The sequence below is a fragment of the Natator depressus genome, chromosome 2, assembly GCF_965152275.1.
Source record: "Natator depressus isolate rNatDep1 chromosome 2, rNatDep2.hap1, whole genome shotgun sequence".
Lineage (NCBI taxonomy): Eukaryota > Metazoa > Chordata > Testudines > Cheloniidae > Natator > Natator depressus.
Genome location: NC_134235.1, coordinates 78,960,982 through 78,977,834, shown reverse-complemented (window position 1 = coordinate 78,977,834; position 16,853 = coordinate 78,960,982). Strand labels below are relative to the sequence as shown.

The window sequence follows — 16,853 nt, the reverse complement described above, 5'->3', positions numbered from 1 at the left end:
CGGGAACAGAGACACTCAAAGATGACCAGTGGAATGGAATACCTATCTTAAAAGGAGAATGGAAGAGCCTGACTTGTTCAGCCTAGCAAAAGGCAGGCTGAGGGGGGAAATAGGATTGCTTTCTGTAAATACATCAGGGAGATAAGCACCAGAAAGTCCGTCCTTTAGCCTGAAAAGATATTCTATGTCAGTACGAGCACAAATGGATATACACCGACCATGAACAAATCCACGTGGGAAACTGGAAGAAGGTTTCTAACCATCAGAGTGAGGTTCTGGAACAGCCTCCCAATAGGTGCATTGGGGACAAACAGTTTTGAGAGCTAGACAAATTTATGAGCAGGATTGCATGATGGGGTTGATTATGATGGTGAGGGGCAGGGCTCGGCAGTCTTGTGGGTATCTTCTGGTTCATGTTTGGAGTTTCTAAAAATCTCATGCTTCAACCGGTAATCTGCAGGAGTCAGGAAGGGACTTCCTGTGCTCAAGTATGCACGCGCACATATACAACATACTGGGTTGTGGGTTTGTTTCCTTCCTCTGAAGGATTAGAGATGGCCACAGCTGGAGACTGGCCCACACCATCCAATATCCCTTTCACTGGTGCTTGGCTGCATCTAACTGATGAACATATGTGCTGTCAGGACGGAATTTTCCCCCAGGTTACATTGACAGCGGCCTTAGAGGTTTTCCACCTTCTTCTGTAGCGTGGGATTCAGTTTGCTTGCCATGATCATCTGGGAACACGTCACTTGATCAATTCCCAGCCACTGCAGGGGCCTCAGGCATTGGTGCACTTTGGTCCCTCCTATTCTCTACCTGTGGAATATAGTTTTAATCTCCTAAAGACTAATAATTTGGTCTAATTTCAGTTGTTGGGTTTAATGAGGGTGCTGAATGGTTGGGGGCTTATAATATACAGGAGGCCAGACTAGGCCCCTTCTGGCCTTAAACTCTGTGACCAGACTGAAATCCCAGGATTTCAGAAAACTGCACCCCAAATCTGCATTATTCAACATCAGTCAACTCCTGCAGTTCAACCACAAGAAATCCTTTTGACTGGAATAAGATGTTATTACACCAGAGTTATGACGCCTAAGTTATAACACCAGACTCAGCTACCACTATGGGTATGCCTACACAGGCATAAGAGATCACAGCATGGCTGGCCCAGGTCAGCTGACTCAGGCTGTGGGGCTAAAAACTGATGTGTCGACACATTCGGGCTCAGGCTGGAGCCCAAGCTCTGGGACCCTCTACTCTCGCAGGGTCTCTGAGCTCAGGCTCTAGCCCTGTGGTCCCCAAACTTTTTACTTTATGCCCCCCTGGGAGCCAAGAGTGGGGCTGTGGCTGCTGGGAAGGGAGGGGAGGGGCGTGCCACAGACAGGGGGTAATGGGCTGGGGCTCAGACTGAGTTCAAACCCTAACTATGTTCAGATAAGAATCTGGACACTTTTTTGATCTAGTCTTTCCCTAAGAACACCCTAAAATATATTTGAAGATATAAAAATACATGCACACATCCTACACCCTTACACCCCAGACAAAATAAACCAATCTTCAGAGAAACAGACCTATGGAGGCACAGATGTCATTGTGCTCAGGTGCTTTTAATTAAAAAATTGCATTAAAATTTTAGTTCAATACTGACATTTAAGTTATGGGAAAGAGAAGGGGAACTGGCACCTCAAACACAGTCATCCATCCCCCAGCCTGTGACTGGGGACAATCTTTAGCTCAATCCATAATGAAACACTGTAAAGAAAGCAAAAAGGTTTCTGTGAGTCATATCAGCTGTAATTGAAAGTTTCTTGGCTTGTGTCTTTACAGAATACCCTTACATTTTACTTGATAGAAAAAGGCTGAGGGAAGTAGTAGCCATTCTGGTGATCAGCCCTGCCACAACCAAAGTTTTGCGAACTCTGCTCCTGGTAGATGGAAACATGCCACAGTTCTAGGCCCAGATTCAGGCGGTACTTAAGCACTTGTTTAACTAAGTACATGAGCAGTCCTGCTGCAGTAAAGCAAATGCTGAAGTACATTTCCATACAAGGTGCCCTAGATGGTACAACTAGATTTGGACCCCTCCCATTTACAAACAGACACACAGACATTTGCCACATGTTCAAGTTCTGGATATTATTTGCTTACCTGAAACAGCATCATAGAACTGTTCTTCACTAAGGATGCTCAGAGGCGGTGATCCTTTAACTAGAGACTGCTCTAATTCATGGTGTTCGGTGGCTAGTGTCTCTAGTGCTTCTGACAAGATCTTGTTTTTCTCCTGCTCATGCTCCAGTTTCAAATTCCTCACCTATAAGTAGACACATGTATGAATAGAATCTATCCTTCAAATAGCTTTGAGAGACACATTCTTGGGAGAGATGAGATTTTAGTTGGTCTTTGAACCAGTTATTTACAATAGAAACTGAAGTAGCTGTAGCAGCCGTGTTGTGTTATTTGTGGATTAAATGAGCGATATTACAGGATAATTCTGTTCCCACATGATGATTTTTTGTCTCAGCATTTTTTAAACTATAGAAAAGTTTCTAGAAAAAGAGATTAAGGTTTATATATCAGAATTCTGCAACGGAATTCAACAGACAGCTATTCGGCTGACATTCCAAACAATTACTAAGTTTTAAACTATGTTTCCCAGATTTGTTTGTAGTCAGAATAAAAAAAGCCCGTTCTAGCGTTTAAACTGGATTTACATGCGGCAAGCCACTTCTACTGTTCTGCTCCAATTAGTATAATCTGAATTGCATTTCTCAGCAGGGGTGAGTTACATAGGTGCAAATATTTAATCAACATTTTAAAAATTGGAGTGTGTTAACCCCTAGAATTACTGTTTTCAAGTAAGTTAAGGAAGTGAAAGAGGTGAGATGAAAGGAGGGGAAAGTGTGACCGGCTGATTTGTCTCTGATGTAATGCTCCTAACACCCCATTGTAAACTGTTCATAGAACAGCCACAAACTGACATGAGCAAGGAGACTGGGGGGGAGGGAAGAGGGCAAGAAGAGACTGGCTAGCAGATGGGTTTTGCATTAAAAACCCCCACACATACTAAACCTTTGTTATTTTCCTGTGGTGCTACAAGTGTCACTCTCTTCTGAGCTCCAAGAACTACTAACATGAAAGCAGTAACATATCCCTACTAACTCTCCTCCTCCCTGTGCTATTCCCTCCTTTTCTTTCCTTTTAGGGGAAGATTTACACTTGGACCTCTCCCAGAAAGCCTCCCCCGCCCCAAAAAGCCCTCCACCTGCTGCCTTCCCTCCAATCCAAAGACTGCTTCAATCTTTGACTTTCTCCACCCCCCCACCCCCGCTCTGCTTTTCCTCGAGATCCCCAGTGTAAAGGCATTCAGCTTCCCCTGCTACCGCCTTTCCCTCATTTCCTTCTCAGGGTCCCCTTCGTATCCCCCTTCGCAGCCCTCCCAGTTCTCACACGCAGTTAACTGAAACAGCATTGGAGCAGTTATAGTGACTCAGTTTCAGCTTATTTTGTAAGCAAGAACTGCTTATGTACCAACATTAACTAAAATTATAAATAATCATAATTTTATACATGTAATTTACTTGCCTCCATGCTTTTTGCAGACTTTTTGCACCAATCTCTGCTTAAACAACGAAAGCTGATTAGGTCAGTTTCACTTTTGTTTATTGCCAAGTTCACTTTCAGCATCATTGTGCTACAATCTTTGGGTCTCAAACAAGGCAGCATGTTTGTTTAAAGTCAGCTGTGCCCACAATTTATAAAAAGATTCAATGCAACACTTCACTTGGGGGTATTTTAACAAAATGTACGTTAGTTTCCTTAAATTTTGCCAGTTGAATAGCAAGACTGTTAAGTTCTTAGGTAGGTGAAATGCTAAAGTTGCAACTTTACCCATGAAAAAAATGTTAGAAAGACATCTGAATACTTATTATGAAAGATTGCAAACTAAAATGTAGCCTCCGGTCTTTACCACAAGATAGTGATAAAGGGTAAAAATTTCAAAATGCATCCAAGTCCCATTTTCAAAAGTGATTTCGGCTCCTAAGTGCCTGTGTCAAATGGAACTTATGCCCTTTTGAAAACTATCAAAAGTAATTAACTAAAGCGAATAAAATCCAGGAAGTCTCAACTAAAATGTTGTATTGTGAGAAGATTCCAGCAGCACCAAAGGATGACAGTTTGAGGAACAGTAGGTGCCATACGTGCTCCAATACCAAGCCCAGTAATTGAGTTTCTTTTCTTTCACGGGTAGAGTCAGAATCTTAAAACAGCTCTTCTACAATCCTTTAGTCTGCTTGGTCATTCATGGAATGTTACTCATAATTGTGTAATGAGTACCATGCCCCAAAAGTGAATTCTCCTTTCTCAAAAATAGCCAGCTTTGCAGCAATAATGGTCTTCTTCCATAAATTGCCAGGCTTCACAGCTGCTGAACACTTATCCAAACAAATACTTAAAGCTCCTAATACCTAAATAAAAAGTTTCTCCCTTGTGGTCCTTGTAGCATTAGACAGCAGCTAAAGTAAACAAAGTGAGGAAAAAATTAGACTATTCAAGTCAATGTGACTGGAAGTTGAAAATTGAATTCCTTTGTTTTAAAAGTTAACTCAGAGGGAAAGGGAAGAAAAAAAAAAATCTAATTTAAGATAAAATATGGGCCCTGATCTTATAAGTTTAATAAAGTGGGCAGATACCTATGTCCACACAGAGCCCCAGAATTTAAAGAAGTCCACCAGTTTGGAGCTCAGTGCAGGACAGGAGACTAAATGAGCAAGTCTTAAAGACGAAGGATGATTTTCAATGAAAGAAGATTCCAAAAAGCAGCTGAAATTCCATAGAACCTACATCCTATTTTAAAGTGAAAAAATTGGTTCTCCTTCCACTTTTAGCCTCTGATTCTTTTACTCTAATTGCAGTTCCCTTGCACTGCCTCCACATAATCTATATAAATGCAACCACCAATGGAAGATAAACGTCTTTGAAGCCTAACAGCCCCTCCCCCAAGTAAAAAATGCAATGTGTTTATTGGACCATTCATGCTCAGTGCTATTTTATTTTCTTCCCACTTGCTAATGACCAGGCATATAATTTACTTCTCTTCTACAAGAGTGCTTCCACTGCTCCAACATTCACAAATCCACCTTGCGATAAACTGCTTGCAAAGACAGGCTACTTTTCTTCAGAACTAAATGGGCCTGGTCCCTGATTCTAACAGCAGGAGTTAGAGCATTGCTCCAAGGCAAGCCACTCCTTCCACTACATTAAGTTCTTGCATATTTAAAAAAAAAAAAAACAAAAAAACCAAACATAAAGCAACTGATTTTTCAATCATTTTGAACTCCAGCCTTCTGTAACGAAAGACTGCTTTGGTTCGAGTCTTACAAAATTGCCCATTTGCTATGTTGGTTCACAAAACTCAGTCCAAAATTCACATTTTGAGTGGAATGCAAGTACAAAATACTGGCTGAGGATCAATGAAAGTAAGTGGACACTAATGACCATCCCTTTCCCCATCAAAGTCTTAACAAAAAAAAAAAAAAAAAAAAAAAAAGTCTGAAAAAGTGTCCCAATAAGTACTGATGAAGCAGCAGAAAAGCAAGGCAGAGCCTCCATTCCAATTTAAAGTTACTTTCCCACTATAGTATCTTCAGGGCCAAAGGCATTCCCACCCCCTGCCTCTCCACCATTTATAAATAAGATTCTATTGGATATTACTAGCATTTCATTCAACTAGACTTTGCAGACAGACAAGGGAACATACTCAGCATGACAGTTTCCAGAGGAGTTTCCTTGTATTTATTTGTATCATTCTGTTTTGTGCAGTCTCATTCATTTGCTTCCCTTCCACCTTTCGTTTTAGAGCAGTAAGAACAAGTTCAGTAGCTGCTTTTAATGTAATCTCACATTGGGATTGAAATGTTATCGATCTCAGTGCGTGCACAGTTCTGGAAACCCAGTCCAAGTACTAGAGCAATGTATCCCTACCATGCATTCCATTCATATTCTCTGTAAAGTGCAGCTTGTGCTAGAGTTGTAGCAGATCAAGAATACAGATTTCAACTATTTCCACTGTTGAATTATGAGAGTTTTGAGATCAGCGAGATGGGTTTAAGACAAGTTAACTATTTCAGTTAGGCTTTCTGTATCATGATATGGGAGTATAAGATTACAGTAACAGTTTGTAAATCTGATAGTTTCAACAATTAATCCATCTAGCCTTATCTCAGAAAGAATGGCAATGATTTTACCTGTGAGACTATGAACTGCACTACTCTGTCACTGCAATTTTTGTTAAAGTTTAATACCTACATGGTCTTCAGTTACATGGGTCAATAGGGCAGGGACCATCTTTTTATTCTGTGTTTGTACAGTGCCTAGTAAGCGCATTCCTCATCCATGACTGGGCTCCTAGATGCTATAGTAATACAAATAATAAATATATATACACCCATACCCACTGGGACAGCATAAGAACTCTAGTTACTAAACAGAAAATTCTGCAGCCTTCATTAGACTGAGTTCAAATTACAGCTGTAAGTGTGAAAAGGAAAGCTGCTGGGCCACAAAGACATTTTCCCTGAAACCTGCTGGTATTTATTTAGAGCAGTTTGGATTAGACTGCTCTAATACAGTGCCCATCTTCCAATTCATATCACATCATATATCCCAATTCAATAGAGCCAATGCCTTATGTGGTATTTTATTTTCCAAGTTAATTTAAACTGAGGTCCATTAACAATGGCATATTCCAAAAACAGGCAGAATCATACCATTGATCTTTGGGACTTCAGTGCCACAAATACATGGGATCATATAAGTGGCATGCTAGCACAGCTGCAAGCAGCCCTATGGAAGTACTACATATCAACCAAGGCCTGAGGCAGCTGGAGAGGATGGACAGAGATGGGAAGGAAGAAATCTAGACTTGTCAGGAAAAAGAACTAGGCCAGCAGCTGTTAAAGATGGAGATGAGTAAAATAAAGTTTAAAAAAGAGCAAGACTTAATTTTTTGGCATTTCTGAAATATTACCTGTCTTTATGGAGTTAAGAGGGCAACATGGCTCATTTAATTTCGCTTTCTGAAAGAACACAATCTTAGACGAGTTAACAGAAGCTCTACATTTGGACATTCTGAATTGTGAAGGATCTTCTTCCTTCCCAAACATATTTCCCTAGAATTATCTGTAGTAATGCCCAGCTTCAAAAAGCACATTATTATATTGCACTTTTCCAGGTATTCATTGTCCAATCTTGTTTAGCAGTCTACCTAAAGTAGCATAGTCTACCATGACAGAACTTCTAGGTTCTCCTCTTATCTCTGCCACTTACTCACTGTGCTAGCTTGGGAAGAGTCTTTCAACTTTCCTTTCAGAGACAGTGTAAAAATACCCATCCTATATCAGAGAATAGTTGAGCCTTCGTGTTTGTAACACACATTAAAAGGCACTACAGAATGGCACATTAGTATAACAGAAAGACTGAAGAAGCTCCACAGCCAGACAGTATTCCTTCAAAGAACCCCTTGGGGAAGAGTACCATTTCAGTACTGAGCCTCCATCAGCCAGAAAAAAAAAAAATTGAGCCATCAAGGTAATTGTGTCTTCAGTTTCTCTTGAGATCTCAAAAAAAATCTAGCAGTAAGAAATCTAGAGTCTTTTGGGAATACTTACTACAGAGGGTAGATAACCCATGAGCACAGGAAAATTACTGCCCACTCAGCAAATGCTCTGTAACAAACACAAAAAGAGTACATTTTTGATCGCTGCTCAAATGCTACTTATTAGAGTCAGGTCACAACTGAAAAAAAGACAGGCTGCAAAATGGTGATGGAATGGCACAATTAAGGTTTGAGATCATGGAGCACCATGACTAGAAGCAACATTACACACCAGTGGATTACCAGCTTTCCGATGGAGGTACAGAATCAGTTTCTAGTTCTGGAGAAGTTCTGGTCTTTAAAACAGGTTGCTTGTTCTTTGGGTCAGCAGTTCTTTCTGGTACAAGACCCAGGCTTTATGGAAAATCTCAGAGGTTGGAACAACAGTGCTGAATCGATGTCCACCCACCAGGCTTTAGGAAAAAAAAATTTTTTTTTTTTTTTTTTTTTTTTTAAAACCTCCCTTTCCTCAATCTTCCCACCTTTAATCAATTTTGCCCTGTTGTCCACTTCAAGACTAGTTCTGATTATCAGCCCTTCAACTTGCAAGTTCTGCATTTCACCCTACTGCTGTTTGAGGAATACTATTAATTTACCAAAAAACAAGTATTCCAATAGACTGCATGATATAATGGATAAGACCAACCCTTTGGACACACAATGTAAGGTGAAATGTCTCTCTAGTTTCAATTTTTTATAACAAAGATTAATATTCTTTTGTTACTCATGCTAAAAATTTTAAATTATTTCACCATATTTAGAACTGCTCATATATGGTTTTTAAGAAAGAAGCTTTTCTTTAGTTTCCCATTAAAAGCCAAAGAGTTTTCGCAGAAGACGTTTACCAAAATCAGAACCATCTTCCAGAATGAAAGTTCTTGCAGAAAATTTTTATTTTGATCTACAAAGCTAGTCTTTATTTTAAAGTGTTGCAGCCAGCTCCAGTCATATGCATCATGAACTTATGTAAAGCTACCAATATAGGGAGCAGTAGGAATCAAAATAGGGGATTCTTTGACTTGTGATATTTAGCATTAAATATAAGATGACCACCAAGGAAAGTTTAAGAGTAAAGTTTAAGTCCGCCTTCAACCACAGAGAGATGTCTGAAACATGCACACAACTGTATGTTCTGTACAAAAAACAAACCCATACAACCGCTACAATGTGGCTCATTGTTTCCCTTGTGCCAGTTTCTCCCCGCATAGTCCAATTATTTTTGTCACTATCAGTTTGAACTAGCGTTGAGTAATTTATCATTCTACTACTTACAGCTTCCACATTTAATATTTGGTGTTACTTGCATCTATGCAGTTCTAGCTGTCTGTTCAAACCTAAAAAGTTCAGCTACATCTAGTGACTGATGTCTTTCAGTATCTTCCCCATTGATAAAATTATCGGAACCTTCCCAACATCCTCTGAGCAGCACAACTGTAAATATGTGGAGATTTCAAAGACGGCACAGAGTCCTTTCTTATTAACTAACATGTTTCTGAACATTAAGAGTCACATAAAGGTACCCTGCAAAGTCAGTGGCATGATGAAGTGCTTTTAGGTTTTCTACTGCATAAGTACATGACTGAGAAAGTTTGGTCTAGGTGTCTGCTGAAATGAAAGCTGAAGCCAGTTGTTACATATACAGCAGGATGCAGTTATAAGTTTATACTGCAGGTACTCCTGGTTTTAAGCATACGTTTGCGTTTCAGTAAAAGCAACTATTCTGGCAGATAACTGAATCATAGAATGAAGACTTATCAGTGTAACAGTTTATATGGCATAGCAGAATTCATGGAGTATTAAGAGTCTTCCAGTACTGAAAAATACACTTTGAAAAAGCTTTCACCAACTTATTGCTTTAAATGGTAGCTTTCTCATAAGCTAACCCACTAACAATAAGGAAGATTACAAACCATCACATTGTGGCCTCACTCTGTCAAAGCAAGACAGCAAGAGCCTTTACTGACTCCAGTAAGTCCTCCTTGTAGCTTTTAGTAAACATTTTTTTCTTAAAACCATTACTGTCATGTTGGTATAAACCAGCGTATTGGAACGTGGAGCTAAAATTGTCATAATCCATCATGCTTTGTTGCAATAATCAGTTCTTGCTCAGAGAGATGCCTGCTCAACTCTGATAACATTTACTGTTTACTCATTTCAGAGAGAAATTTATAGAAAGAATAGTTGTGTGTCACTAACAAGTGACTTATGCTGCTACTAATGGGTACACTTCGAAAACACAAAACAAGATGTTGGGTGATTAATCAAGGAGGTAAGCTGAGCACATTGACGACAGGTAAAATGTTACAGAGACTGTATTACAAAAGCGCATCTTGGTCTGCATCATGGAAATATGGCCGATCGATACCATAGGCTCAGGGTTAGCTCACCACATTGTGCCCAGGATACTTTAGTCAATCCGACTAGGAAAACTCATTAGGCAAAGATGATATTCCTTTCCCTTCCTGGCTCAAATGCAGGAAATACTCACTTCAAATCGAAAGTTTCTTCAGTACATCCACCTAATCTGTAAATCCAAAAAACTAATCCAGGCATTCTGACAATCTACTTCACCTCAGCCTGATCCAAAGCTCACTGAAGACACGACAAGCTTCACTGTGGTGGTGATAGAAACACACAGGCGGTAAATTTCACAAGACTCTCACTGGAGATTTGCCCCACTAGGCAGCTGACACTTCTGAAACAAAGTCCCAAAGTTTCCTGCAGGAACTCTCCACAGCCTTGCAAACAGCCTTTCTATATGCAGTCTGCTATACCCTGACCTGGAATTCAAGAACCAACCCCTTCCCTTGTGGGGTCCATTTCCTTTCCCAGGTGGATAAGGTCTCTCCAATTGTAAACAAACCATCAGCATGGCCCACCCCAGCAGTTTAAAGTAACCCTACTAAATCCTAAAGTTTATAGAAAAAGGTCTAAAAGACACCAGAGTGCTCTCGATCACTGCACCTACCATTATGCTGATAAACCACTTTTCCCCAGAAATTGCAAAAGGCTCAGACTGGGGCCAAGATGCATCTCAGTCAGCTTGCTATCAATCTGAATAAAACTGAGGTGATAATGGTGTGTTTAGGGAGGCACCTAGAGGATTTGACTGAGGTTAGTTAGCATCGCTCCTTCAACCGAGGCCACATTTATGGCCAAAATTCACCATTTAGGGGACTGGTGTATTCCTATTTCTAGATTATCAATATTTCAGTGACCAAGATTCCCCCCCCCCCCCATTTATCTCTGGAAAGGAGACTGACCATTCCTCTTGGACATGGACCTTGCTATCATAATCCCTACCTTTCACATTTATACTTGACTACTGCAATATGTTCTACTGCAACTTCTGAATAGGTTTAAGTTAGTACAAAATACCAACTGTGTTTTGAACTGCGTAGCCCTCTGGGAGCTTGTGACCACACTGCTCCACAATCTGAACTGGTTGCAATTCATGTATTTGTTTTGAACTAAAAAAAAAAGTCATATGGCCTGGGACCATTCTCTCCTTGCAAGATCCTATTTCGGTTAATATCAGCAAGAGTACTGGAACTCCTCTGGTATACAAGAGGGAGCTGCTATCAGCAGGACATTTTCCAAGAAGGTCCTGTGACTGAAATTCACCCCAACCATCCCTGCAGGAGCAATACACCCCATAGTCCGTTGAGAGCCAGGGCGAAGCAAAGGCCATCTTTCCAGAAAGCCTCTGGGGAAGGCTGAAATAGCTTGGGTTAGGAAACCGATTTGTTTCATGTTTTCTGGCCTTGCAGTTGTATTTAGGGGAAGAACTGCTGTTTTGATTCTACAGTGGTTTTTGCATTGTATTTCTAATCAACAGTATGGTTGTCAAGTCTGGGATAGGAACTCTTGCATGCTTATCAAAGTCAAATAAATAACCACAGACCCTTTTCAGAAGGTTTGTTTTTTTTTTTAATTAGAGATTTGCAGTGGGTACACATGTAGCCATGTCCCCCTTCAGAGTATTTTTGCACTTGCCTTTTATTTAGATGACTGAGTTGCTGGAGGAGAGGTTCAGCAATATACAAAAACTCTAATCTGGGGTTAAAACCAGTGATAGATGCCAAAATAGTGCATTCTTCCCCCATTCTATTTACTCCAGTCTTTTTAGTCACATACTGATTAGCCAAAACACTAAGACTCATTCAAAATGAATCAATTTTGTCCATTTCCAATTAGTATTTTATTGCTATGCTATTTTGAGTTGAACTGAAATCAATACGGTTGGTGCTCAACTACACAGTACCTTTGCCAAAAATCTTTGTACATCACAGCACATGATGTCAGCACATCTTTGGGAAGTAGTGTTTTGTTTTAGCGTAACTTGCTGCAGAACCAGAAGCGAGTTAAAAAAAGCAAAAAGCCGCCCTTACAAAATGAGACCCCCTTCCTTCAACACACTACACCCATGAATAACCTCATGCATCAAACAGTAGCATCAGTGGAACTGTTCACATGCATAAGATTACATGTTAAGCATTAAACAAGGTCAAAGGTCATAAGCTTTAAAAGATTTTCAGTGATGGTAGGGTGAATGAAAGGGATGCCTGTGAGAATAAAATGTTAACTTTTACCCACAAAAGGTGTAAGATCTAAAACAATCCCTTGCCACTGCACCTTTTAAACTGGTAACATTTCCTTTCTGATTTTAAGATTTTATAAGTTTAACAAAATAAAAGGAGCGTTAAGGACAAGCTATATTTCCCTTAATACATTTAAATTTTCAAAATATCAATGACTGCAGTTATCAGAAACATTTTCCCCTTTCATCCCTGATGAAAATGAAATAGTTCTGTCCACTTATTTCAACATTACTTGTTGATGCTTTTCCTGTCCAGGCAGCTATCAGGTTCTTTTGCTGATTTTGACCAACTCCTCCACCCACAAAGAAAGGAAAGGAAAAAAAAAATGCTTCTGCACAGGGATTTGAGCATCATTACCAGAGATGTGTTTAAAGTTTTAGAGTAAATGGCGCAAGACTGGCTGCTTTCAATGACATCCTACCTGTAAATTTAGTTCTCAGCACTGCAAGTTCCAGATTCTGAAGCCTCATTAATTACTTATGAAGGCTGGCCAATGTTATAAAAACTGTTCCGTAGCCAATGTTGCATATTTCTTAATCTTTTATAGAAGTGTGTTTGAAAACATTTAGTTTGAGGCTTTATTTCCATGGTATAACTTGCTGGTTTTATTATGTATCTTTGGTAATTGGGGAAGTCTTAAGAAAGATCACGTACCATGAGCCAACTGACCATTTATCATACTCCCAGATACTCCAAATACTCCATCCTACAGAATGGCTGTAGGATGGAGTTGTTCCCCATGAACTCTTGTGTGGATGTGGGAGATGGTGGGTTTTTTTGGGGGGGGGGGGCGGGGGGGCGGAGGGACAGCTCTGGGATGGTTTTTTACAGTCCAAACAGTCAGCTCACTACTTGCATGAAATTTCCATTGAAGCCACTAGGCATAAAGTTTGGCTCTTAACCTACGTGAGGCCATTAGATCTGGAAGACGTAAGAGCATTCAAAGAAAGAACATTTATAGTTGTATCCCTACTGTGATATTTCGTTTGCGCCATTCAGATAATCAATTTTCACTCTAGTTTCTAGTCAGTTTCACCTAGTAGATATATTTGAACACACACCCAAGAAGCTTCAATTAGAGATCAGCTTCAATTAGAGATCAGCTGCAATTTTAACAGAAGAATTTCTACTGGATAAGTGTCACACCATATAATTACCTCCACAAAAGTTATGCCTGTTGACAGTTTAAGTAGACAGGAAACGGTGGGTGGACATGGAGACTGAATTACTCCTTAGCTAAAGAGGTGGCCCTTGTAAGGTCAGGGTGGAGCACATGAGCAGAAGGGTGTGAGGAAGCCTGCACTGTTATATCTGTTTGTAATGGAGAAATTCTGTCTCCAGAGCTGTCAGACCAATAGTTGTCATCAGCACTATGTTGAGTAAAAGAGCCAACTGCATTTGTGAGTACTCAAATACAACAGATAAAGCTAAGTTTACAGTGGCAATGCTCTTCTTACCCTTGCTATCCAGGATATTCATGACAAAACGTGAATACGCTAATATTTTAAGACAAAACCTTCAGGTCATTGCTCATTTGCAGCCATATTCTGCCCTCAATTTTCACACAACATAAGTGACACTTTGTTTGTAGACTGCTGATCGGCTCTGCCCATGTAACAATGCCGTCATCCACCTTTTTGGTGCAAGACCAAAAAACATTTATTCACAGAAGTGTATGACTTAGTTTAAATCTTTTAACAAGCAAATTAAATAAAGAGTGGCATAAGTGCCCTTTACCCACATAGCTTTTACAATTTACTGAAAGGGATTGTGATGGGGCAAGGCCAGATGGCTATAGAAAAGTAGTGGGAGATAGATATATTAGCTCCAGGCTAAAAAAATCCCTGGTACCAGGTAAGTGAAATGGCAGCTGCTCCAGGTCAATTAAGACACCTGGGGCCAATTAAGAACTTTCCAGAAGGCAGGGAGAAGGCTAGGTTGATTGGGACACTTGAAGCCAATCAAGGGCTGACTGAAACTAGTTAAAAGCCTCCCAGTTAGTCACGTGGGTGTGCATGTCAGGAGCTGTGGGAGGAAGTTGTGCTGTTGGAGAGACTGAGTAGTACACACCATATCAGGCACAAGGAAAGAGGCCCTGCGGTAAGGGTGAAGTGGAGCTTGAGGAAGTGAGGGCTGCAGCCCAGGGAATTGTACACGTCATGTTTCTAAAAGGTTAGCTACCATAGCTGATACTATTAGGGTCCCTGGGCTGGAGCCCGGAGTAGAGGGTGGGCCCGGGCTCCTCCCCACCTTTGCCCCCCGATTAATCACTGAGACTGGGAGACAGACTGTGCAAGGAAGGATAACTTCTCCTCACCTCCCTTGCTGGCTTATGATGAAAATGGCTCAGTAGACTGACCCTTGTCTCTAGAGAGAGAAGGGTTAGGTGGAAGGTCACAGTGAGCCTCTGAGGCTAGCGAAATCCACCAGGAAACGCAGGACCCACGGCGGCAAGGACAGAACTTTGTCACAGTATCTGGCTGTTAGAAATATATAAAAATATGTTTTTTGAGGGTGATGTGCACAAACGAAAATAGCGATTTTCAGAATTTACACAGTTCTATCATTTGTGAGTAATCTAGTATTCACCACCTATGCCGTTAACAATACCTGCAATGACTCAAATCAGAATTAAAAAATACAGTTCTCAGAAGACAAGGTAATAATTTGGAAAGGCACAATATTTAGAACCACATTTTAAGATACAAAAGACTTCAAGTTTAGTCATATTCCAGCTGTAACAAAAAAGTTACCAAGTGCACACTGCAGGAACTTGAGCTAAAGCAGACAACAGGCCAAATTCTGCACTGATTTGCACCTTGTGCAATGCTATAGACTTTGCAAGGGTTAAATTGAATACTTAAGTCCACACAGTGGTTGTGTGTGAAGAGGCAAGCTGGAGGTCACAGAGACTGAAAGGCCCACTTTTTGAAGTCCAGCAAAGTTCTGACATGCCTTTTCCTGATTGCCCAGCTTGGCACCCACACTTAGCAGCTCTCCACTGTTGCGTGCAACTGCCCAGCAACCATGCCGGCCGGCTGCACATGCCAGACATGCTCTGGCCTGGAGTAGACAGGAGATGATGGATTTCCTGGGCCTGTGACGAAGAGCTGTGCTTGTACAGCCTCTATGGAGGAGCCATACAAACATGGACATCTACAAGCAGATTTCACAGGGGAGGCAGGAGAAGGGGTATGACAGGGACCAGCAGCAATGCCACATGAAAGCAAAGGAACTGTGGCAGGCATAGCAAAAGGCCAGGGAGGCCCAAAGTCAGCCCACTGTAAAAGCATCAGGTCTGTAACTTAGCAAAGAGCTGCATGCCACACTTGGCAAAGACCCCACTGCCACCCCGCAGAGCACTGTGGATACCTCTGAGGAGCCCAAGCCACAGGCCCTTGGCGTGAACAGCAAGGATGAGGGACATCCAACCTGGGAGTCCAGCTACGGTGCGAGCCAGGATCTATTTGAGATTCCACTGCAGCCCAGTCAGTCAAGCATGGGGGAGCCCAATGCAGGGGAAGGAATCTCAGGTAAGCGTGTAACTGCATTTCCCATTATAATGATGTACTAATGGCACCCCCACCTTTACAGGACACAGCTATCAACTTTTCATTAAACGTATTCATTCTAGAAGAGGTAGCAGTACAACCAAGAGAGGTGGAGAATTATCTGCTTTTTATATCCCTGCAGAGTCAAGCTAAAGGGGCCATCCAGAGCAGTTTATGCACACAGGGATGTCCACTGAAGTCTCCTGAGACATCTAGATGAAACCGTCATGGAGGTGCTCTGCAATCCTCTCCCTCCGTTTTCTAGGGATGGTAGCCTCGTTTCTCCCTCTGTGGAGGAACACTTTCCCATGCCCGTCAGCAACAACTTTGGCAGTCACCACTGCAGTAAACAGATTAGCAGCATATGGGCCAGGGCAGCTTTGCGATGCCAGCAGCAACTGTGCTCTGTGCCTTTGTTACCCTCAGGAGAGGGAGATCAGCTAGAAATCACCACCGCCGGTGGAAAATGGTGCCAGTGTTCAGTACCATTGCCCTATACTCAGAGTTTCATGCAATCAATGACACCAATTTTTTAAAAAGGCTCCAGAGGCGATCCTGGCAATGACAGGCTAGACAGCCTAACTTCAGTACCAGGCAAATAGGTGGAAACTATAGTAAAGAACAGAATTATCAGACAAACAATTTGTTGGGGGAAGCGTCAACATGACGTTTGTAAAGGGAAATCATGGCTCACTAACGCGTTAGAATTCTTTGGGAGGAGGGGGTGTCAAACATATGGACAAGGGTGGTCCGGTAGATATTGCGTATGGACTTTCTGAAAGCCTTCAGAAAGGTCTCTCACCAAAAACTCTTAAAGTGAGCAGTCATGGGATAAGAAAGAAGGTCCTCTCATGGATCAGTAACTGCTTAAAAAAAGACAGAAAAAGGGTAGGAATAAGTGATCAATCTTCACAATGGAGAGAGGTAAATAGTCTGGTCCCAGTACAGATCCTGGAGGGACATGTGTTGTTCAAAATATTCATTAATGACCTGGAAAAAGGGGTAAAGAGTGAGGTGACAAAATTTGCACATAAGTATCTTGAG

The 16,853-nt window shown here is 41.2% G+C and overlaps 1 protein-coding gene across 12 annotated transcripts in view; it reads right to left on the bottom strand.

Annotated features, from left to right (window-relative positions):
* OSBPL1A (oxysterol binding protein like 1A) overlaps positions 1 to 16,853 on the bottom strand; it is a 135,803-nt gene that overhangs the window by 46,024 nt on the left and 72,926 nt on the right. For 10 of the 12 annotated variants that reach the window (XM_074944484.1, XM_074944486.1, XM_074944483.1 and 7 more), the window contains one exon: positions 2,152 to 2,314. The exons of 1 other annotated variant lie outside the window; for it this stretch is intronic. In XM_074944484.1, coding sequence (XP_074800585.1) covers positions 2,152 to 2,314 — 163 coding nt within the window. Of the gene's footprint in view, positions 1 to 2,151; positions 2,315 to 7,670; positions 7,707 to 16,853 lie in introns of those variants that run through there. One more of the 12 variants, XM_074944490.1, reaches the window with a different exon arrangement.